Raw genomic sequence first — 24225 nt, 5'->3', positions numbered from 1 at the left:
AGCTAGTTTGTTATATGCGCCGGTCCAATAATGGCCACTGCACATTCATTCACACACCCTCGGTGCAGACCCCAATAATTATTCTACTGTTACCTTTGTACATTGGGGCAGCGCAGGCAAAGTTGATGCGTTGTATCAGGGATACAAACCCGTCACTTTTCAGCGATTTTCTATTTTTATTTTTTATATATATATATATATATTTTTTTTTTGATTGCATTAGGTCATCCACGTGAATTGTGTAACTTTTTTTGGGGGGGGGGGTGCACAGACAGTGTATCACCATTGAGCTGTAAAATTGGCTGATCTTCTCCCTGTGTGATCACTACCTTCTCTCTTGAAATGAATGACTGCGTACAGAATGTATCCTACAAATAGAATATCAGAGGTCAGATGTCATCTTGTTTTGTAAGTATTTTAATTGTATTAAACTTTCTAAGTTGTACAAACATGACATTTGGATTATACATTCAACATGCAAAGTACATAACTAAGCACTCAGGTTTCAAGAAAATAAACAAATACTACCAATTTCCCGGGTGTAGGTAGTAAAATAGTTATACCTTGTTTCAAAAGTGGGCATGCAAATATTATTCTCAATACGTTCAATGAAGGTAGATCTTAGATCATTCCAAAAGAAAATTGGATGTTAGGCCGTTACAGCCAGGCAATTTATTTAAGGCTGGTTTCTTTACAGCTATAGCCAATTCCTCTATTTTAAGCTCTCCCTCGCAAAACTCATTCAAATCTTGTCTATTGTAGGAATATGCCTTTTGTTTTTAGTTTTCTCAAAAAAGTAATTGCCGTTAGTGGGGAAGTAGGATGAAAAAATGTCTGTAGCAATCCACTATGGTTCTGTTTTTTATCAATCCCATTTAACGTACAAATAATTAATAGTATTCCTTTCCTGACGCCTTTTTTCAAGGCTGCTAAAGTAAGAGGTGATTTATTCTCCTTTTATCCACTTTGCCGTTGATCTTACGTAGGCGGCAGATATGTCATCAGAATGAGTTTATTTTTTTAATTTCACCTTTATTTAACCAGGTAGGCTAGTTGAGAACAAGTTCTCATTTACAACTGCGACCTGGCCAAGATAAAGCAAAGCAATTCGACACATACAACAATACAGAGTTACACATGGAATAAACAAAACATAGTCAATAATACAGTAGAACAAAAGAAAACAAAAAGTCTATATACAGCATGTGCAAATGAGGTAGGATAAGGGAGGTAAGGCAATAAATAGGCCATGGTGGCGAAGTAATTACAATATAGCAATTAAACACTGGAATGGTAGATGTGCAGAAGATGAATGTACAAGTAGAGATACTGGGGTGCAAAGGAGCAAAATAAATACAGTATGGGGATGAGGTAGTTGGATGGGCTGTTTACAGATGGGCTATGTACAGGTGCAGTGATCTGTGAGCTGCTCTGACAGCTGGTGCTTAAAGCTAGTGAGGGAGATATGAGTCTCCAGCTTCAGAGATTTTTGCAGTTCTTTCCAGTCATTGGCAGCAGAGAACTGGAAGGAAAGATGACCAAAGGAGGAATTGGCTTTGGGGATGACCAGTGAGATAAACCTGCTGGAGCGCGTGCTACGGGTGGGTGCTGCTATGGTGACCAGTGAGCTGAGATAAGGCGGGGCTTTACCTAGCAGAGACTTGTAGATAACCTTTAACCAGTGGGTTTGGCGACGAGTATGAAGCGAGGGCCAGCCAACGAGAGTGTACAGGTCGCAGTGGTGGGTAGTATATGGGGCTTTGGTGACAAAACGGATGGCACTGTGATAGACTGCATCCAGTTTGTTGAGTAGAGTGTTGGAGGCTATTTTATAGATGACATCACCGAAGTCGAGGATCGGTAGGATGGTCAGTTTTACGAGGGTATGTTTGGCAGCATGAGTGAAGGTTGCTTTGTTGCGATTTAGAAAAGCCAATTCTAGATTTAATTTTGGATTGGAGATGCTTAATGTGAGCCTGGAAGGAGAGTTTACAGTCTAACCAGACACCTAGGTATTTGTAGTTATCCACATATTCTAAGTCAGAGCCGTCCAGAGTAGTGATGCTGGATGGGCTGGCAGGTGCGGGCAGTGATCGGATGAAGAGCATGCATTTAGTTTTACTTGCGTTTAAGAGCAGTTGGAGGCCACGGAAGGAGAGTTGTATGGCATTGAAGCTCGTCTGGAGGTTAGTTAACACAGTGTCCAAAGAGGGGCCAGAAGTATACAGAATGGTGTCGTCTGCGTAGAGGTGGATCAGAGAATCGCCAGCAGCAAGAGCAACATAATTGATGTATACAGAGAAGAGAGTCGGCCCGAGGATTGAACCCTGTGGCACCCCCATAGAGACTGCCAGAGGTCCGGACAACAGGCCCTCCGATTTGACACACTGAACTCTACCAGAGAAGTAGTTGTGCTTCGTCATATATCACGTGTGAAGCCTTGTTCACATTACCCATAAGCACTCCGTTACCTTGCGCCGGATGTCATGCATTTGAATGGGGACGTCCACAAAGGAGTGGAATCGCAACGCCCCCTTGCAGTTGGAGGCTCTGTTACGACGGACACCGCATACTTTGACATTTTTCAAACTTTGCGTCTTCAGTCCAGCCAGAGTCAGTCGAAGAACAGGAAGTTACCAAACTACAGAAGAAGATAACAATTTGCTTTTCTTTTTTTGGGGGATAGCTAGCAACAATTATCCATTACTGTAAGTGTGTACAATTTTTTTTTTTTTATAGTAATGTTACATAATACACATTGGTTATTAAGGCAGTTACATTACAGTGCATTCGGAAAGTATTCAGACCCCTTGACCTTTTCCACATTTTGTTACGTTACAGCCTTATTCTAAAATTGATTTTCTTTTCTTTCTCATCAGTCTACACACAATACCCCATAATGACAAAGCAAAAACAGGTTTTTAGAAATTGTTGCTAATTTATTCAAACCAATCTGAAATATCACATTTACATACAGTTGAAGTTGGAAGTTTACATACACTTCTTCAACCACTCCACAAATTTCTTGTTAACAAACTATAGTTTTGGCAAGTCGGTTAGGACATCTACTTTGTGCGTTACACAAGTAATTTTTCCAACAATTGTTTACAGACAGATTATTTCACTTATAAGCTTCATGAGGGAGGAACATTATGTGGATATATTGAAGCAACATTTCAAGACATCAGTCAGGAAGTTAAAGCTTGGTCGCAAATGGGTCTTCCAAATGGACAATGACCCCAAGCATGCTTCCAAAGTTGTGGCAAAATGGCTTAAGGACAACAAAGTCAAGGTATTGGAGTGGCCATCACAAATCCCTGACCTTAATCCTATAGAAAATCTGTGGGCAGAACTGAAAAAGCGTGTGTGAGCAAGGAGGCCTACAAACTCCATTACACCAGCTCTGTCAGGAGGAATTGGCCAAAATTCACCCAACTTATTGTGGGAAGCTTGTGGAAGGCTACCCGGGTTTTCCCCGCTACCCCAGGATGTTTGTTCCCGTTTTCTATGTGTTCTGCACAAAAACATGTCCCTGATATTCACACCTCTACTAAATGTAAGACATTGAATTTAAATTCACACTGTATAATAGAAAAGGCTACTGCAGAAAACAGCATTTTGTTTCATATCCAGAAGGCCCACTTATGATGGGGCAGGAGGGAATGTAACTAAACAAAACCTTTTTATTATCACCTGAAACAATATATTTATCCTGGGGCGGCAGGAAGCCTAGTGGTTAGAGCACTGGGCCAGTAACTGAAAGGAAGCTAGATCGAATCCTGACAAGGTAAAAATCTGTCGTTTTGAACAAGGCAGTTAACCCACTGTTCCTAGACCGTCATTGTAAATAAGAATTTGTTCTTAACTGACTTGCCTAGTTAAATAAAGGTTAAAAAATGTAATCCTGTCTTGAATGAAAAGGTCATATTTTGCGATCTCCCATCTTGTGTTAAACACAACACTTGTCCGTTCAGTAGCATGGCAAGACATACGTAGGGCATAATGAAATACGTCACAATGTGTACGGGCCATGAGTAGGTTTATGGCTGGTTACGAGATGCGGTTGGCCTCTCACATCTTAAAAAATATATTATCAAAAAAATATATTATTTTTTATTATCAATAATCAAATCAATACAAAAGGCACGTGGGGAACACACGATCCATAAAATATATACAAAAAGTACAGTTGGGCTAGAGGGAACAATAACATATTACACGAACACCTTAAGGGACATGCACACCTAAAATTCTGAACAGGAAAGTATTCAGACCCCTTGACCTTTTCCACATTTTGTTACGTTACAGCCCTATTCTAAATTGGATTACTTTTTTTTTTTTTTATCCTCAGGCATCTGCACACAATACTCACAATGACAAAGCAAAAATAGAGAACAGGTTTTTGCAAATGTATAAAAAATAAAAAGTATTCAGACCCTTTTCTATGAGACTCGAAATTGAGCTCAAGTGCATCCTGTTTCCATTGATCATCCTTGAGATGTTTCTAAAACTTGATTGGAGTACACCTGTGGTAAATGAAATTGATTGGACTTGATTTGGAAAGGCACACACCTGTCTATATAAGGTCCCACAGTTGACAGCGCATGTCAGAGCAAAAACCAAGCCATGAGGTCGAAGGAATTGTTCGTAGAGCTCTGAGACAGGATTGTGTCGACGCACAGATCTAGGGAAGGTTACCTAAACATTTCTGCAGCATTGAAGGTCCCCAAGAACACAGTGGCCTCCATCATTCTTAAATGGAGTTAGTTTGGAACCACCAAGACTCTTCCTAGAGCTGGCCACCCGGCCAAACTGAGAAACCTGGGGAGAAGGGCCTTGGTCAGGGTGGTGACCAAAACTCTGATGGTCACTTTGACAGAGCTCTAGAGTTCCTCTGTGGAGATGGGAGGACCTCCAGAAGGACAACCATCTCTGCAGCACTCCATCAATCAGGCCTTTATGGTAGACTGGCCAGACGGAAGCCACTCCTCAGTAAAAAGGCACATGATAGCCTGCTTGGATTCTCTGGTCTGATTGAACTCTTTTGCCTGAATGCCAAGCGTCACATCTGGAGGAAACCTGGCACCATCCATATGGTGAATCATGGTGGTGGCAACATGCTGTGGGGATGTTTTTCAGTGGCAGGAAGACTAGTCAGGATTGAGGCAAAGATGAAAGGAGCAAAGTACAGAGAGATCCTTGATGAAAACGTGCTCCAGAGTGCTCAGGACCTCACTTGGGCGAAGGTTCATCTTCCAACAGGACAACGACCATAAGCACACAGCCAAGACAATGCAGGAGCGGCTTTGGGTCAAGTCTCTGAATGGCCCATCCAGAGCCCGGATGTGAACCCAATCGAACATCTCTGGAGATATGTAACGAGTACGCTAAGAATCGGGAAGCAAGTACAGGGAGTGAATTTAATAAATAACTGAACATGGAACAAAACAAGAAACACGAGAAGCATACAGACATGAAACACAGAAACCGAGTCAATAACACCTGGGGGGGGGGGGGGGGGGGGGTGGAGTGACAGATATAGGGGAGGTAATCAGGAAGGTGAGTCTCATGAGGCGCAGGTGCGCGTAACGATGGTGGCAGGTGTGCGTAATAATGAATAAACTGGCAACAACGAGCGCCAGAGAGGGGGAACGAGAGTAGACGTGACAGAGACCTGAAAATCGCTGTGCAGTGACGCCCCCCTATCCAACCTGACAGCTTGAAAGGATCTGCGGAGAAAAACGGGAGAAACTCCCCAAATACAGGTGCGCCAAGCTTGTAGCGTCATACCCAAGAAGACTCGATGCTGTATTCGCTGCCAATGGTGCTTCAACAAAGTACTGAGTAAAGGGTCTGAATACTTACAGTTGAAGTCAGAGGTTTACATACTCCTTAGCCAAATACATTTAAACTCAGTTTCACAATTCCTGACATTTAATCCTTGTAAAAATCCCCTGTCTTAGGTCAGTTAGGATCACCACTTTATTTTAAGAATGTGAAATGTCAGAATAATAGTAGAGAGATTGATTTATTTCAGCTTTTATTTCTTTCATCACATTCCCAGTGGGTCAGAAGTTTACATACACTCAATTAGTATTTGGTAGCATTGCCTTTTAACTTGTTTAACTTGGTTCAAACATTTCAGGTAGCCTTCCACAAGCTTCCCACAATAAGTTTGGTGAATTATGGCCCATTCCTCCTGACAGAGCTGGTGTAACTGGGTCAGGTTTGTATGCCTCCTCGCTCACACATGCTTTTTCAGTTCTGCCCACAAATGTTCTATAGGATTGAGGTCAGGGTTTTGTGATGGCCACTTCAATACCTTGACTTTGTTGTCCTTAAGCCATTTTGCCACAACTTTGGAATTATGCTTGGGGTCATTGTCCGTTTGGAAGACACATTTGCGACCAAGCTTTAACTTCCTGACTGATGTTGCTTCAATATATCCACACAATTTTCTTTCCTTATGATGCCATCTATTTTGTGTAGTGCACCAGTCCCTCCTGCAGCAAAGCACCCCCACAACATGATGCTCCCACCCCTGTGCTTCACGGTTGGGATGGTGTTCTTCGGCTTGCAAGCCTCACCCCTTTTCCTCCAAACATAACGATGGTCATTATGGCCAAACAGTTCTATTTTTGTTTCATCAGACCAGAGGACATTTCTCCAAAAAGTACATTCTTTGTCCCCATGTGCAGTTGCAAACCGTAGTCTGGCTTTTTAATGTTGGTTTTGGATCAGTGGCTTTTCCTTGCTGAGTGGCCTTTCAGGTTATGTCGATATAGGACTCGTTTTACTGTGGATAAAGATACTTTTGTACCGTTTTCCTCCAGCATCTTCACAAGGTCCTTTGCTTTTGTTCTGGGATTGATTCGCACTTTTCACACCAAAGTACGTTCATCTCTAGGAGACAGAACGCATCTCCTTCCTGTGCGGTATGATGGCTGCGTGGTCCCATGGCTGCGTGGTCCCATGGCTGCGTGGTCCCATGGCTGCGTGGTCCCATGGCTGCGTGGTCCCATGGCTGCGTGGTCCCATGGCTGCGTGGTCCCAAATTGCTCCCAAGGATGAACCAGACTTGTGGAGGTCTACAATTTTTTTTCCTGACGTTTGTGAAATAGCACAGTTATAAATCTAACTGGATGGACATCAGAAATAGAGGAAGGACTAAAAACAAACAAATTATAAGTATTGTAAAATAGATTGTCTGTAAAATGTGTATAGTATGTATAAACTGAAGGTAAAAGCCTAAGTGTTATTGTTTATTAGTTTACTCCAATTGCGGGTGGGGTGGTAGGGTTTGCAGGGAATAATAAAGGTATATACTTTTTAAAGTGTGTATTTACCCCAAAAATATATGGGGGTGACTGGAAATGATGCAGACAATTACATTGATGGATGCAACAATCCATCCGCAATATTAAAGCTGTTCAACCCCTTAAGAGGAAAACGGATAGATAGATAGATATATCTCGTGAATTAGCACACATTTTATTGAATTTTATAAACCAAATCGCAGTCAATTTTAAATGAATCCCGGGCTGCTAATTATTGGTTTGATAACAAACAACGGTGTTCAGTCATGTTACCCAGCAAGCTAATAACCTGGTTACTTGACCAGTAGGTCTTGCCTATTGAGTACCCCAGTATGAGTCATAATACCCACAAAACCAAGCGGTAAAACCCGGAAATGGTTCCAATTGTTTTTCCACCGTTCATTTTTTCCGTAGGGGATTTTAGAACTATGTCATAAAAGGTTTGTGTTTTGTGTAGACCTACCCTGGCGTGACGTTTTGAGATCCGTATAAATCTCTCTGGGACAAGGTGATAATTATTATTTTTTTAACTATATATTCGCCTGTAATTGCCCCCCCCAAAAAAAGTATATGCTAATTGGCCGCCAATGTGGCTATCATACAGAAGTATACATTTTGTCACAAGCTTTGACGTAATCACTCAAGTTGCAGGGTGGGGAGAAACCTCCACATTTCTCCATGCAAACTCTCATCGACAATAGCAACTAACCTAGCAAGTAAATATCATAGCCTTTTTAGTTTCTTGTGTAAATAATTGATATTGTATATTTCTCATGTGTATTCTTGTTTATACATTTTTAAGTTACCTAGCTAGCTACCTTAGCATTTTTTGTATTACTAGAATAGAATTTACCCTGGCTTTTGTAGCCAACTAGCTAACCTTACGTCTCTCCATCGAGCAGAAGCAAGGATGATTCTGTGCTATGTACCGGACTGCAACCACTACTCCGATAGGCACACGTGTACTCGCTCTCTCTCACATCTGCTGGAAGTGATGTACTCGCTCTCTCTCACATCTGCTGGAAGTGATGTACTCGCTCTCTCTCACATCTGCTGGAAGTGATGTACTCGCTCTCTCTCACATCTGCTGGAAGTGATGTACTCGCTCTCTCTCACATCTGCTGGAAGTGATGTACTCGCTCTCTCTCACATCTGCTGGAAGTGATGTACTCGCTCTCTCTCTCTCATCTGCTGGAAGTGATGTACTCGCTCTCTCTCACATCTGCTGGAAGTGATGTACTCGCTCTCTCTCACATCTGCTGGTAGTGATGTACTCGCTCTCTCATCTGCTGGAAGTGATGTACTCTCTCTCTCTCTCATCTGCTGGAAGTGATGTACTCGCTCTCTCTCTCACATCTGCTGGTAGTGATGTACTCGCTCTCTCATCTGCTGGAAGTGATGTACTCTCTCTCTCTCTCATCTGCTGGAAGTGATGTACTCTCTCTCTCTCTCATCTGCTGGAAGTGATGTACTCGCTCTCTCTCACATCTGCTGGAAGTGATGTACTCGCTCTCTCTCTCACATCTGCTGGTAGTGATGTACTCGCTCTCTCTCACATCTGCTGGAAGTGATGTACTCTCTCTCTCTCTCATCTGCTGGAAGTGATGTACTCTCTCTCTCTCTCATCTGCTGGAAGTGATGTACTCGCTCTCTCTCACATCTGCTGGAAGTGATGTACTCGCTCTCTCTCTCACATCTGCTGGAAGTGATGTACTCGCTCTCTCTCACATCTGCTGGTAGTGATGTACTCGCTCTCTCTCACATCTGCTGGAAGTGATGTACTCGCTCTCTCTCTCACATCTGCTGGTAGTGATGTACTCGCTCTCTCTCTCACATCTGCTGGAAGTGATGTACTCGCTCTCTCTCTCACATCTGCTGGTAGTGATGTACTCGCTCTCTCACATCTGCTGGAAGTGATGTACTCGCTCTCTCTCACATCTGCTGGAAGTGATGTACTCGCTCTCTCTCACATCTGCTGGTAGTGATGTACTCGCTCTCTCTCACATCTGCTGGAAGTGATGTACTCGCTCTCACTCTGGGGGTATTACGTAATTTAAACATCACAGATATAAATTCCTGCTGTGTCCATGATAAAATGCAACGTGAACTGTTGTACTACTGAATGAGACTGCCTTTGTGATTGAACTTATGTTAAATACATTACTTTAGTTAGCTGCTTTGAGCTAAACTTGTATGTTATATAACCTATTTTGGCAGCCTAGTGTGTGTGCGCGTGTACACTATGTGGAATATTTTTGGAGCAGTGGCTTCCCTGAAAACGGGTACTGACAGGAGGAGCGATATGAGTCTGTCAGAGGTCGTCACGCTGGATGGGGATGGAGGCTTTGGTGGTCCACACAATGAAGAAGCAGGTGTCCCTTCCAGTAATGTGGAGCTGACCTTGGGACCTGGTGCCAGTAAGGATGGTCTTCACGGAGGCGGTAAGAACCTCCATCCTTGACATATAAAAAAAAATCCTTTGACTTCACTGCCTCTTCAATGATAAAGTCCCTGGCACCATAGGGACACTTGACTTCCAGACCGTCCAATGAGGCACCCAGGATCCAGGACCATGTGACTCAAAGCCCTATCTCCTTCACACCCCCATTTTGAATACCTTGATTCCCTCCTCTTTATCTCTGCCCCATTTTACAGGCGGGGAGATTACTAATTCACATGTAAATGCAATGCAACTATTCTCCTTTAGTCCCTTCAGAAGGTATCAGGTGCAAACCCTTCATGAACAGAACACACCCCGTCCAACGACTGATCTGAGGACCCCTTTTAACAGCGTTGGAGTAACGAGCTTGGCCTTAACCACTGCTCCATCATTGCTGTCTGTCAACCTCCCTCTCCTCAATGTGTTGCCAGTTGGGGTTGGTGCACTGCCGAATAGCCTCCTGCTGCTCCAACGACCGTGCCATGCCAGCATGCCCCAGATGCCCTTGTTTAACAATGTCCGGTTCAGACAGGGATGACAGGGAGGGTAGCGGTTGTTCTGGCTCAGGTTTAAGGAGACATGCCATTCCACTGAACCTGCCCAGGATGATGGTTCCTTAGACACTGAAGATCCTCCTCTGGGGGCTCTCGGGACAGAGGGTTGTAGTCTTCAGCCGGGTACAGGTCCTCCAACTGACTGCACCTGGTTGGGCACGGCTGGCTTCCCCTACTCACATTCCACACCCGTACGGCCGATTTTTGTGAACCGCCAAAATAGGCTGCAGGCTACACTGATGAGCTCCACGGAGACATTCACATGTTGTAGAGAGAATCCCCTGGTCACCTAGAGAAACCTGCCAACAGGAAGTGGTCACCTAGAGAAACCTGCCAACAGGAAGTGGTCACCTAGAGAAACCTGCCAACAGGAAGTGGTCACCTGTAGAGACCTGCCAACAGGAAGTGGTCACCTGTAGAGACCTGCCAACAGGAAGTGGTCACCTAGAGAAACCTGCCAACAGGAAGTGGTCACCTAGAGAAACCTGCCAACAGGAAGTGGTCACCTGTAGAGACCTGCCAACAGGAAGTGGTCACCTAGAGAAACCTGCCAACAGGAAGTGGTCACCTGTAGAGACCTGCCAACAGGAAGTGGTCACCTGTAGAGACCTGCCAACAGGAAGTGGTCACCTAGAGAAACCTGCCAACAGGAAGTGGTCACCTAGAGAAACCTGCCAACAGGAAGTGGTCACCTAGAGAAACCTGCCAACAGGAAGTGGTCACCTAGAGAAACCTGCCAACAGGAAGTGGTCACCTAGAGAAACATGCCAACAGGAAGTGGTCACCTAGAGAAACCTGCCAACAGGAAGTGGTCACCTGTAGAGACCTGCCAACAGGAAGGAGGTTAAATGCACCTTGAAATGCCTTTTGTTGTAAAAAAAAATAATTGCAATATATAGTTTGATTTGATGACATTACAGCTTTAGAATATTTTATAAAATTCCATTAACCTTTTTTTAATTGATAACTTGGGATTTTATCACTTGACAATATCAATCATATAGTGTGAAGGATTCTATAAATCCAGACAGGGAATGCATGTACCATTCTGAATTAATAAATACTATGCCTATTAAAGATGTGTGTCTGGTCATGAAACTACAATACAGACAATGTCTAAACTAAGTACATTCTGAATGTCTATGTTTTTAGATTCATTCTCATCAATGACAACATTATAGAACTGAGTTATCACTTATCTAAGTCTGGTATCCGGGTTAATCTGGTTAATGGTTAAGTGGCTCTTTCCTTGTAGAATACTGACAGCTGGATAGAACACAGTGTATTACTAAGATGCACAAACTTAATTTAATAGCTACAGTCACCGACAGGATAAACAGGATAAACGTTATCCCTCATGCTGGCCCTGACCAAACCGTTAAGTTGCCCCTCACTATAGCTGCACTTCTCCACATGGCCAGACTGATGGTGGTCTCCTCCACATGGCCAGACTGATGGCGGTCTCCTCCACGTGGCCAGACTGATGGTGGTCTCCTCCACATGGCCAGACTGATGGCGGTCTCCTCCACATGGCCAGACTGATGGTGGTCTCCTCCACGTGGCCAGACTGATGGTGGTCTCCTCCACATGGCCAGACTGATGGTGGTCTCCTCCGCGTGGCCAGACTGATGGCGGTCTCCTCCGCGTGACCAGACTGATGGTGGTCTCCTCCACATGGCCAGACTGATGGCGGTCTCCTCCGCGTGGCCAGACTGATGGCGGTCTCCTCCGCGTGGCCAGACTGATGGCGGTCTCCTCCGCGTGGCCAGACTGATGGCGGTCTCCTCCGCGTGGCCAGACTGATGGCGGTCTCCTCCGCGTGGCCAGACTGATGGCGGTCATCCTTGGAAAAAGCCATATGTGTGAAATAGACACCAAAGTCGACATACCCTTATAAACAATTATCAAGGCTAAGTAATCCAAAATATGTGTAATTAGCTAGCTAAAGTTTTGTCAGTGGCTAGTTTAAGAAGTTCAACACTTTAGTCAATTCATTTCAATACAGCACATGGATTCATCATGGATTGGGCACAGATCTCTGACCGAGCAGGTGAAGAGTAGTTGACCGTGTCGGCTTGAGGTGACGTGCAGGAATTCGTGCTCTTGCTGAGGTGTTCTCCATTTGCTAATTAGCATTTCACTTTTTTATTCTTCTTTTTTTTGTAAATTGGGGCAAATATATTGATGACTCAAATTGTCCATGAGAGAGATTTACACGGTTATCAAAACATCACACCAAGCCTACACTGGACACATACTTGGTGGGAAAACGATTGGAACCATTAACGTGTTTGACTACAAGGTTTTATGGGTATTATGAAGCGTCCGACCGTGGCGGACTATATAAGAACACATTTGGAATGGCATTGGCACAGGAAGAAAGGAAAAAGGGTCTGCTACTGATGAGATGTGTATCAAAGGTAGAATTCATATAGGCCTTAATGGAAGCCTAAAGCTTTGTTAAATAAATCTCCTGCTCCTTATTAAATGCTGCTTAACTTTCTTAAAAGTTGTGAGCAGTGTGTGTGTGTGTGTGTGTGTGTGTGTGTGTGTGTGTGTGGTGGAGCAAGAGGGATACAGGTGTTAGTGTGAGAGAGAGGAATGAGTAAAGATGGAGTTATGCAGAGTGTTTTCCACTCACTGCAGATCATTATACGTTTATCTATTCAGTCCTCCAGCCCTGTCAAGTGTCCGTTGTGTTGAATGTGTTCTGCTGTTCTTACTTGTTTCTAACTCTCCCAGGTGATGGACAGTACCCAGACGGAGCGGAGGACAGACTGCCTCCAACCGGAAGCCCATACTACCTCGCCGACCCCTCCCAGCTCTGGTGAGAGAGACCGTAGGATCATGGAATAGACAACCAATGACAGACATGTCTGAGAAATCAATTAAATGACTGTAGTTGCATTGAGACTGCAGTGTACGGGTCAACCTAACCTATTGCAGTGGTCACCAAGACTTGGTAAGGGTGTGCAGGCTTTTGTTCATGCCCGGTACTAACACACCTCACCAAGACCCTTGGTCAGGTTGCTAGGCTGGAGCAAAAGGCTGTGTCTCCAGTGAATGGTGTGTAACGTTACTTTGCTTCTCCGTCCAGTGTGTCGGAGCTGGGCGAGGAGGGAGCGAGTGGGGTCCGGGGGCCAGTGCTCTTCCACCCCCCGCCCAACTGTAGGATCCGAGAGGTGCACTGCGGGAGTCAGGTGCGGCTGGTCGTCATAGCGATTCGCGACATTGCCAAAGGGGAGGAGATCACAGTGGACTACAGCCTGATGGACTGGGGAGAGAATGCCATGGTGACTAATGACTAATGATAACATCGCCAGCTCGCCTCGTTGCAAACCCATTTCGGCTATTCTTAAATATACTCCGTGAATGAGTGTTGTCAGAGGTCATGACGTCTGACCAACAGAAACCTCATACACATCTAAATTGCCGTTGTTCTGGCATTACTAGTTGCTTGTTGTGTTCTGTCCAAGTAAAGAACATTGCCCAGTGTGATTGGTTGGGCTCCATATTTGAAGCCTGTTGGTTGCTTTATGAATATCCTAGCGATTCCATAGCTCTGTGTCTCTGAGGGTTTGACTGCAGCTTTAACCCAGACAATAACATAAAGAGGGTAATCAGAAGATCGTGACCTCAGCTTCATTTTTACAACGAAGCGGAGTTAAAAAGTTGCTCATTTGTTATGTTTTTGGATTTGTCTCCGAACAGGATGAAGAGCCTGGCCCCCACCCGCTGTCTCTCTCCGACTACCTCACCCCCTCCTGGTCCCTCTCCCCCTCCTCCTCCCCGCTAACCCACACTGAGCCCAGCGATTCGGACCGAGAGGAAGAGGAGGAAGACGACGATGACGACGAAGAAGAAGAGATGGAGGAGTTGAGGGGCCGCATGCTCCGCCGCCGAAAGAAGCGCAAAATAGCCACCCCCGTCCCCACCAAGAAGAAGAGTGTCGCCAACCCCAGGGCCGGACCCGGGCGCCCCTGCTCATCCTCCTTCTCCCGGCTGGCTGCCTCCTCGACCTCGACCCCGGCCCAGACCCCGTCTCAGCCCGCCACCCCGCTGGCGCCCCCCACCACCAACATCAACAACAACATCAACATAAACATCGGCAGCTCCAGCGGGGCCACGGTCAGCCGGCGGCAGCACTGCCCCTACTGCGGCCGCCACTACCGCTCTCTGGCACGCCACCTGGAGAAACACCATGCCAACCAGCCAGAGGTCAGGGCTGCCATGGAGCTATCCGCACTCCACACACACCCTTCCTCCTCTACCTCCTCCTCGCACGGCCACATCTTCGCCTCCCCCCAGCCCTCCTCTTCCTCTGCTCCCGCCCCTCCCCCTCTTTTCTCCAGGGAGAGAGAGAGGGATGCGGTGGCCGCTCGAAGTTCCTCGGGGGCGGTCTCCTTTTCACTCTCACTCTCCCCACCCTCGGATTCTCAGTCGGCCGCGGCCAAAAAAGCCTCCAACTTATCGGTTCAGACGCCCAAGCCAGGCTCCGCCCCTGCAGTGGCACCGGTGAAAAGTCCTCCCACATCAACGCCACCCAGGAGGGGCCGCAAGCCGAAGAGAGAGAAGGAGGAGCAGCAGAAAGCGGGGGAGTCCATCGGGAGCAAAGAGGAAGAGATGCCTCCACCTCCTACCCCCAAGCCGGAGGAAGAAGAGCTGGATGAGGAGCTGAGTGGAGCGGGGACAGTAGAGAGTCCTGGGGACTGGAGTACACCGATGGCTAGGTATGATGGATAATATGTTTCTGCTATATTGGAAAGAGAAGTTGGGCCTAAATTAAATGTTACATATGAAGTTCTGAATTGTTCTCAACTGGGGGGTTGCGATGACATCAGACCAACTCCTTGAATGGCCTACTCAATGAAGTTTGCAGTTGTCAAAAAAAATTGATTCTGCTCAAAACATTTTTTGGTCCTTAAGTGTATACGTGAGATATTGATTTTCAACAGGAAAAGAAAAACAATTGCATTCAAATATTACATTTTGACATTGTATTTTTTTTTTACTCTCTCCCTCTGTCTCCCTCCCTCTCTCTCCCTCTGTGTCGCTCTCTCTCCCTCTGTGTCGCTCTCTCTCCCTCTGTGTCGCTCTCTCTCCCTCTGTGTCGCTCTCTCTCCCTCTGTGTCGTTCTCTCTCCCTCTATCTCTTTCTCTCTTTTTTCTAGCTCCCACAGACACCACATGCCCCCTCTCCTCTCTTCCCTCTCCTGCCTGGTGCTCTACCTGAGCCGGCAGCAGCACTCTTCCTTCTTGTCTCTCACTCGCTCCCCCAGTTCGGCTGAGGCCTGGCGCCTCCTCTGCCATTCCAGCCTGGCGCTGCTCATCCTCTACAACCGCCACCGAGAGTGTGAGGTGGCCAAGCTCACCACCCAGGACTACCACAACCGCACCCCCCCCCCAAGCCCCACCCTGACCCAGGCTAACTCAGCCAACACCCCCCCCACAGGCATGGAGGCCATCCTCTCCCCCTTCGAGCATCAGGTCCTCTGCCACCTCCCCCGGGCAGGTGTGCTGGGCAAGCGGGGGCGCATCCAGCCCCTCATCCTGCCCCCGCACTGCGAGTCCTGCCTGGACCTTCTCCTTCAGACCTCCTCCAACGTGGGCGTCGACCCCCACAGCCCCTACGTCTTCTCCCGGCCCTTCCACTCGCCCGCAACGCCGCTCCGGGGCACCGACCTACTGCGCAACCTGGCACGGGCCAGCGGCGCCAAGAACCCCAGGGCGTTGACCCAGACACGGGCGCGCCAGCAGGTGGCCATTCTCACCCAGCTACTGCTCCTGGAGGAAGGCGAGGGGCAGGGCCAGCCGGGCGGGGCTGCCGCCAAGCGCCTGGAAGACTTCCTGCAGAGGGAGTACCACGTGACCCAGAGCTGTGCCACGATAGGCCGAGACCCGGCGCTGATGGGCCGTGTGGGCAGGGTGGTGATCTATGGGGAAAAGGAGGGGGTCCTCTTCAGAGGGATGAGTCTGCAGCACATCTGTCTGGAGCTGGATGGTAAGGGGAAACTACAGGGAACTGGGCTCTGGTATGACCAAACTACCACATACTGCAAATCCATGGCACAGCTCCATCCCATATCAGAGAAAGTTGTGGGGGGGGGGTGGGGGGGGGCGGCGTTCTGTTCATGAAGGGTTTGCACCTCATACCTTCTGAAGGGACTAAAGGAGAATAGTTGCATTGCATTTACATGTGAATTAGTAATCTCCTCGTCTCATTGGGATGGAAGAGAGGAGGAAACGGCACTAGAGGAATGATGGCTTTGTTACCAAGGGAGGCATGGCAAGTATGCTGGTCATGCTCAGTAGGGATATGTTTACTAACAAGTATGCTGGTCATGCTCACTAGGGATATGTTTACTAACAAGTATGCTGGTCATGCTCAGTAGGGATATGTTTACTAACAAGTATGCTGGTCATGCTCACTAGGGATATATTTACTAACAAGTATGCTGGTCATGCTCAGTAGGGATATATTTACTAACAAGTATGCTGGTCATGCTCAGGGATATATTTACTAACAAGTATGCTGGTCATGCTCAGTAGCAATATGTTTACTAACAAGTATGCTGGTCATGCTCAGTAGGGATATATTTACTAACAAGTATGCTGGTCATGCTCAGTAGGGATATATTTACTAACAAGTATGCTGGTCATGCTCAGTAGGGATATGTTTACTAACAAGTATGCTGGTCATGCTCAGTAGCAATATGTTTACTAACAAGTATGCTGGTCATGCTCGCTAGGGATATATTTACTAACAAGTATGCTGGTCATGCTCAGTAGGGGTATGTTTACTAACAAGTATGCTGGTCATGCTCAGTAGGGGTATGTTTACTAACAAGTATGCTGGTCATGCTCAGTAGGGATATGTTTACTAACAAGTATGCTGGTCATGCTCAGTAGGGATATATTTACGAGCAAGTATGCTGGTCATGCTCAGTAGGGATATTTACTAGTTGTAAGTTGGTAATAAAGCAGTAGTAAAGGATTGCATGTTTAGAGCTTTACACATGAAGGGTGATTCTCCTCTCACTCGGACACAGCCGGGAACAAACTTATTTGTAATATTTTTTTATTTTATTTTGAGAGGCCAGCTGGGAGCAAATTTACCATTTAATTTAACATTTTAAATAGATTGGAACTCTGAACAGGGTACCTTGTAATTGCATTGCTTGCCGTACAACGATCTGTCCTTCTCACAGACATTGTTAACGGACATCTCGTCTTGGTGTTATGATTTGCTCATTATGTAAATGAAAGAGGAAAGCTTTGCCCTGAGTCTCCAAGCCTTTTACGTTGTATAAGGCAGGTTATAGTGAATGAACAGAGCATGTTGTGCATGCTTTGTTCATTCACTTTCCGTCTTCTATCCCTTCCCAACGTTCTCTCTCTGTCTTCTATCCCTTCCCAACGTTCTCTCTCTGTCTTCTATCCCTTCCCAACGTTCTCTCTCCGTCTTCTATCCCTCCCCAACGCTCTCTCTCCGTCTTCTATCCCTCCCCAACGCTCTCTCTCCGTCTTCTATCCCTTCCCAACGCGCTCTCTCCGTCTTCTATCCCTCCCCAACGCGCTCTCTCCGTCTTCTATCCCTTCCCAACGCTCTCTCTCCGTCTTCTATCCCTTCCCAACGTTCTCTCTCCGTCTTCTATCCCTCCCCAACACGCTCTCTCCGTCTTCTATCCCTCCCCAACGCGCTCTCTCCGTCTTCTATCCCTTCCCAACGTTCTCTCTCCGTCTTCTATCCCTCCCCAACACGCTCTCTCCGTCTTCTATCCCTCCCCAACGCGCTCTCTCCGTCTTCTATCCCTTCCCAACGTTCTCTCTCCGTCTTCTATCCCTCCCCAACGCTCTCTCTCCGTCTTCTATCCCTCCCCAACGCTCTCTCTCCGTCTTTTATCCCTACCCAACGCGCTCCCTCCGTTTTCTATCCCTCCCCAACGCTCTCTCTCCGTTTTCTATCCCTCCCCAACGCGCTCTCTCTCCATTTTCTATCCCTCCCCAACGCTCTCTCTCCGTCTTCTATCCCTCCCCAACGCGCGCTCTCTCCGTCTTCTATCCCTCCCCAACGCTCTCTCTCCGTCTTCTATCCCTCCCCAACGCTCTCTCTCCGTCTTCTATCCCTTCCCAACGCTCTCTCTCCGTCTTCTATCCCTCCCCAACGCTCTCTCTCCGTCTTCTATCCCTTCCCAACGCTCTCTCTCCGTCTTCTATCCCTCCCCAACGCTCTCTCTCCGTCTTCTATCCCTCCCCAACGCGCTCTCTCTCCGTTTTCTATCCCTCCCCAACGCGCTCTCTCTCCATTTTCTATCCCTCCCCAACGCTCTCTCTCCGTCTTCTATCCCTCCCCAACGCTCTCTCTCCGTCTTCTATCCCTACCCAACGCTCTCTCTCCGTCTTCTATCCCTCCCCAACGCTCTCTCTCCGTCTTCTATCCCTCCCCAACGCTCTCTCTCCGTCTTCTATCCCTCCCCAACGCTCTCTCTCCGTCTTTTATCCCTACCCAACGCGCTCCCTCCGTTTTCTATCCCTCCCCAACGCTCTCTCTCCGTTTTCTATCCCTCCCCAACGCTCTCTCTCCGTCTTCTATCCCTCCCCCCCGCGCGCTCTCTCCGTCTTCTATCCCTCCCCAACGCGCGCTCTCTCCGTCTTCTATCCCTCCCCAACGCTCTCTCTCCATCTTCTATCCCTCCCCAACGCGCTCTCTCCGTCTTCTATCCCTCCCCAACGCTCTCTCTCCGTCTTCTATCCCTCCCCAACGCTCTCTCTCCGTCTTCTATCGCTCCCCAACGCGCTCTCCGTCTTCTATCCCTCCCCAACGCGCTCTCTCCGTCTTCTATCCCTCCCCAACGCTCTCTCTCCGTCTTCTATCCCTCCCCAACGCTCTCTCTCCGTCTTCTATCCCTCCCCAACGCTCTCTCTCCGTCTTCTATCCCTACCCAACGCTCTCTCTCCGTCTTCTATCCCTACCCAACGCTCTCTCTCCGTCTTCTATCCCTTCCCAACGCTCTCTCTCCGTCTTCTATCCCTCCCCAACGCTCTCTCTCCGTCTTCTATCCCTCCCCAACGCTCTCTCTCTCCGTCTTCTATCCCTCCCCAACGCGCTCTCTCTCCGTCTTCTATCCCTCCCCAACGCTCTCTCTCCGTCTTCTATCCCTTCCCAACGCTCTCTCTCCGTCTTCTATCCCTCCCCAACGCTCTCTCTCCGTCTTCTATCCCTTCCCAACGTTCTCTCTCCGTCTTCTATCCCTCCCCAACGCTCTCTCTCCGTCTTCTATCCCTCCCCAACGCTCTCTCTCCGTTTTCTATCCCTCCCCAACGCTCTCTCTCCGTTTTCTATCCCTCCCCAACGCTCTCTCTCTGTCTTCTATCCCTCCCCAACGCGCGCTCTCTCCGTCTTCTATCCCTCCCCAACGCGCGCTCTCTCCGTCTTCTATCCCTCCCCAACGCTCTCTCTCCATCTTCTATCCCTCCCCAACGCGCTCTCTCCGTCTTCTATCCCTCCCCAACGCGCTCTCTCCGTCTTCTATCCCTCCCCAACGCTCTCTCTCCGTCTTCTATCGCTCCCCAACGCTCTCTCTCCGTCTTCTATCGCTCCCCAACGCGCTCTCTCCGTCTTCTATCCCTCCCCAACGCGCTCTCTCCGTCTTCTATCCCTCCCCAACGCTCTCTCTCCGTCTTCTATCCCTCCCCAACGCTCTCTCTCCGTCTTCTATCCCTCCCCAACGCTCTCTCTCCGTCTTCTATCCCTCCCCAACGCTCTCTCTCCGTCTTCTATCCCTTCCCAACGCTCTCTCTCCGTCTTCTATCCCTTCCCAACTCTCTCTCCGTCTTCTATCCCTCCCCAACGCGCTCTCTCCGTCTTCTATCCCTCCCCAACGCGCTCTCTCCGTCTTCTATCCCTCCCCAACGCTCTCTCTCCGTCTTCTATCCCTCCCCAACGCGCTCTCTCCGTCTTCTATCCCTACCCAACAGTGATGTCAGGAAACTCTGCAGACTCCTTCTCAGACAACTCGGATGTGGAGGCAGAGAAGGTGAAGGAGAAGGTTAAAGAGAAGGTTAAGGAGAAGGTTAAGGAGAAGGTGGAGGAGAAGGTGGAGGAGGTGAAGAAGCAACCAGGTCAACCCCCCAGCAAGAATAAAGCCCCCGCTCCCTCCTCGGTCAACCCCTCGCTCCCTGCTGCCCACAAGAGGAGGATCATTCAGCCCAAGTCAGGTATGTACAGTTGTATTTGTTCTACCAAAGGTATGAGTAGGTAATACATATCTGGGTGAATGTGTTTTGACCAATAGCCGCTTTAATACCCATTATTGCGCTACATCCAGTGCGTGCCAGCGTCAGACATGTTGGAAAATTGAGGGACTCAACAAGCCAATCGATAACGTCGTCACAGTTATCGAGTCCTTTCAGATCTACTCATGTGTGCCGGACACATGCCCCCTCGGCCACTGGGGTTCGAGCCCTGGGTCAGGTGACTCTGTCTCTATATCCCAACCTGTACTTGTATAAACAAAACTACACAAATATATGTAAGGAGATCAAAACGATGTTTCATGAATATATATATATACAGTATACACAAGTGTTTAGTGTTTAATATATATATATACAGTATACACAAGTGTTTAGTGTTTAATATATATATATACAGTATACACAAGTGTTTAGTGTTTAATATATATATATACAGTATACACAAGTGTTTAGGGGTTAGGTACTCGGTGGGTATGGATTTGGAATTGGGAAATTGATGTTCGTGACTCTGTCCTGTGTTCCCAGGGAAGCGTGGGGTGCTGAAACGGCCCTGGTCGGAGGCGGAGCGCATCGCCGTGGAGACGCACCTGAAGAGGAACATCATGGAGCAGCGCGTGCCAGCCAAGGCGGACTGCGAGCGCTGTCTGCAGCTCTGTCCCCTGCTGGTCAGCAACCAGCGTGACTGGAGAGCCATTAAGTTCTACTGCCACAACCGTATCCAGCTACTGAAGAAGCAGGGCAGGAGGGAGAGGGCAGGGCACTCTGTTAGATAGAGATGGGAGAGAGCGAGAGATCTGACTCCTACCATCTGGAGTGACCCTATTCTAGTCCTGGAGAAGTGCAGTCTGCTTGTTTTTCGACCGAATTTACCTGACCTCTGACCTGACCTTAGAGGTCGTTCCTGGGACTTAGGTGTACAGTATCAGTCCTAGCCCTGTAGCCCAGTAATGCAGTGTTGTCTTCATCAAGAGTCAAGGAGAGAATTAACTGGGATTAGTTGAAATGTCTCCTCTGACCAGGGGACATATCCACATAGTGTCTCAAAAGGGTCTAGGAATCCTGTTAAAACCGTTTTTTTAAGACTAAAAAAACTCCCAGCCCACAGTAGGTTTTAGGATGTTAAGACACTGACCAGACAAACTCTGAGCCAGGAGTAACATCAACTCCTAAAAAGTTTATCTCAGCTGGTCATCACGACAGTTTGAGGTACCGATGGTGATGACACTCATCGTTGTAAATTATGGGAAATAACCAATCACGAAGAGGCATGGCCAGCTGTGAACTGTATAGCACGTTTCAGACACCCAGATGAATGTGACTGTACATCAAATGTAAAACACTTGATATAATTCGTCTGACACAATCACTTTGTCTACTCCTAATTATTGCCTAATATGTTGGCATGCATAACCTTCTTTTTTTTTTACCAATTGTGATGTTTGTTAAAAGCGTACGTTTTATAATATTGTCGCTAACACTCTGAACTCCTAGATAACGACTCTAAATGTATTTTGTACAGTACTGTAGGCATCAAGTCTCTTACTGATAATGTTGCATAAAAAGTTGTATCATTTTCATCACCCAATCAAAGTTAACATAGGCCCTAAATACCGTCAGTGGCCCAATATTAGTTAGGCATATTATTTAACAATGTTGCAGGCCTTTTTTTAAATGACCAAGACACCTGCTGGTAACTCTTAACTGGTGAGGTCAGCTCATGAGGTCTCCTAAATATATCTGTCAACTAGGTTAGGACCCTTATGACTAAATAGGTTTAATGTCTAGCTTTTATTTTTACCCGTAAGGGTAGGAGTAAAATGTCTCTATTCTCAGCACTTACGACACATTTTCTACTCTGAGACGCTTTGTGGATACGGACCCTGGATACGGACCCTGGATTATGGAACAATGGTCCTAGAAGTTACTGGAGAATCACGAGTTTTAAAACCCTTTATTTCAATCTGTTGGGAAATGACTGAGAAAGGGAGGGAGTTCAGAGGAGTGGAGCCACCTCCACTGAAGGCTGAAGACTAAATGTGAGTATTAGGTTGTCTTTACAAAGATGGAGGAAGAAACATATGGTTTGAACCAATAAGATCCCCCCTAGAATGAGCATACATGTCATACGGGATGAGCTGTTTGATATGGATAACTGACTGGCGTGAACTCTAACCATTACTATCACGGCCAGCTGTGTTTTTAACGGTATCGATCAAAGTATTGGACCATGATGCACCAGTGAACTCGTTCACACACAACTCTGTACCACGGTTTCAGTTAAACTGATATGAAACAAGGCACGCATACTTTAAATTGTTTATCATGTCTGTTTTTTAAAATATTTTGTAGTCATTTTACTCGACACTATAATACGGTCTTGTTAGTAACAAATGTAAATACGTGCTAATCAAGAATGAAATTTGACGTAGTAGTGGTTATAAAGTTGGTCGTATTGTGCTAAGGTGTACATATTGTAAATACCACATTTTGAAGTGTTTTCTGAACCACAAATTGTAACGTGATATTTTGCACTATGGTAACAGAAAAGGTTATCTACAGTACTGCAAAACAAAATAAAATAAATCTGAATAGTCAAATGAAAAAGAACATGTCAGAACAATATTCCAAATGTGTTTTCTTGAAACAAATGTAGCTACAGTATATCTAATAACGTTATTAGAATACCTAAAGTCACCTAAAGTCATATTAAGAATATCTTAAGTCACTATTACAGATAGAGGGGATACAGTATAGTGTCACTGCTACAGATAGAGGGGATACAGTATACAGTCACTACTACAGATAGAGGGGATACAGTATACAGTCACTACTACAGATAGATGGGATACAGTATACAGTCACTACTACAGATAGAGGGGATACAGTATACAGTCACTACTACAGATAGAGGGGATACAGTATACAGTCACTATTACAGATAGAGGGGATACAGTATACAGTCACTACTACAGATAGAGGGGATACAGTATACAGTCACTACTACAGATAGAGGGGATACAGTATACAGTCACTACTACAGATAGATGGGATACAGTATACAGTCACTACTACAGATAGATGGGATACAGTATACAGTCACTACTACAGATAGATGGGATACAGTATACAGTCACTACTACAGATAGAGGGGATACAGTATACAGTCACTATTACAGATAGAGGGGATACAGTATACAGTCACTATTACAGATAGAGGGGATACAGTATACAGTCACTACTACAGACAGAGGGGATACAGTATACAGTCACTACTACAGACAGAGGGGATACAGTATACAGTCACTACTACAGACAGAGGGGATACAGTATACAGTCACTACTACAGATAGAGGGGATACAGTATACAGTCACTATACAGATAGATGGGATACAGTATAGTCACTACTACAGATAGAGGGGATACAGTATAGTTTAACTGCTATGGATAGTGGGGATACAGTATACAGTCATTACTACAGATAGAGGGGATACAGTATACAGTCACTACTACAGATAGAGGATACAGTATACAGTCACTACTACAGATACAGCAGGAAAATGCCCTCTGGCTAGAAACTCGTTGCAGGTTTTGAAAAGCACTTTTTAAAAACTTAATCCTCTACTTTTTCAGGTAGGACTTTTGTTGGGAGCTTTTTCTT

The 24225-nt window shown here is 46.5% G+C and overlaps 1 protein-coding gene across 1 annotated transcript in view; it reads left to right on the top strand.

Annotated features, from left to right (window-relative positions):
• LOC120049541 overlaps positions 1 to 23203 on the top strand; it is a 30064-nt gene extending 6861 nt beyond the window's left edge. The window contains exons 3-8 of the mRNA XM_038995795.1: positions 13053 to 13137; positions 13408 to 13603; positions 14022 to 15040; positions 15481 to 16310; positions 20288 to 20527; positions 21092 to 23203. Coding sequence (XP_038851723.1) covers positions 13053 to 13137; positions 13408 to 13603; positions 14022 to 15040; positions 15481 to 16310; positions 20288 to 20527; positions 21092 to 21339 — 2618 coding nt within the window. The 3' untranslated portion in view covers positions 21340 to 23203. The remainder of the gene's footprint in view (positions 1 to 13052; positions 13138 to 13407; positions 13604 to 14021; positions 15041 to 15480; positions 16311 to 20287; positions 20528 to 21091) is intronic.
• The last annotated feature ends 1022 nt before the right edge of the window (positions 23204 to 24225 follow it).

This window comes from Salvelinus namaycush, chromosome 6 (assembly GCF_016432855.1).
Source record: "Salvelinus namaycush isolate Seneca chromosome 6, SaNama_1.0, whole genome shotgun sequence".
NCBI lineage: Eukaryota > Metazoa > Chordata > Actinopteri > Salmoniformes > Salmonidae > Salvelinus > Salvelinus namaycush.
The sequence above is the reverse complement of the archived record's forward strand: the minus strand, read 5'-3'. Positions and strand labels throughout refer to the sequence as shown.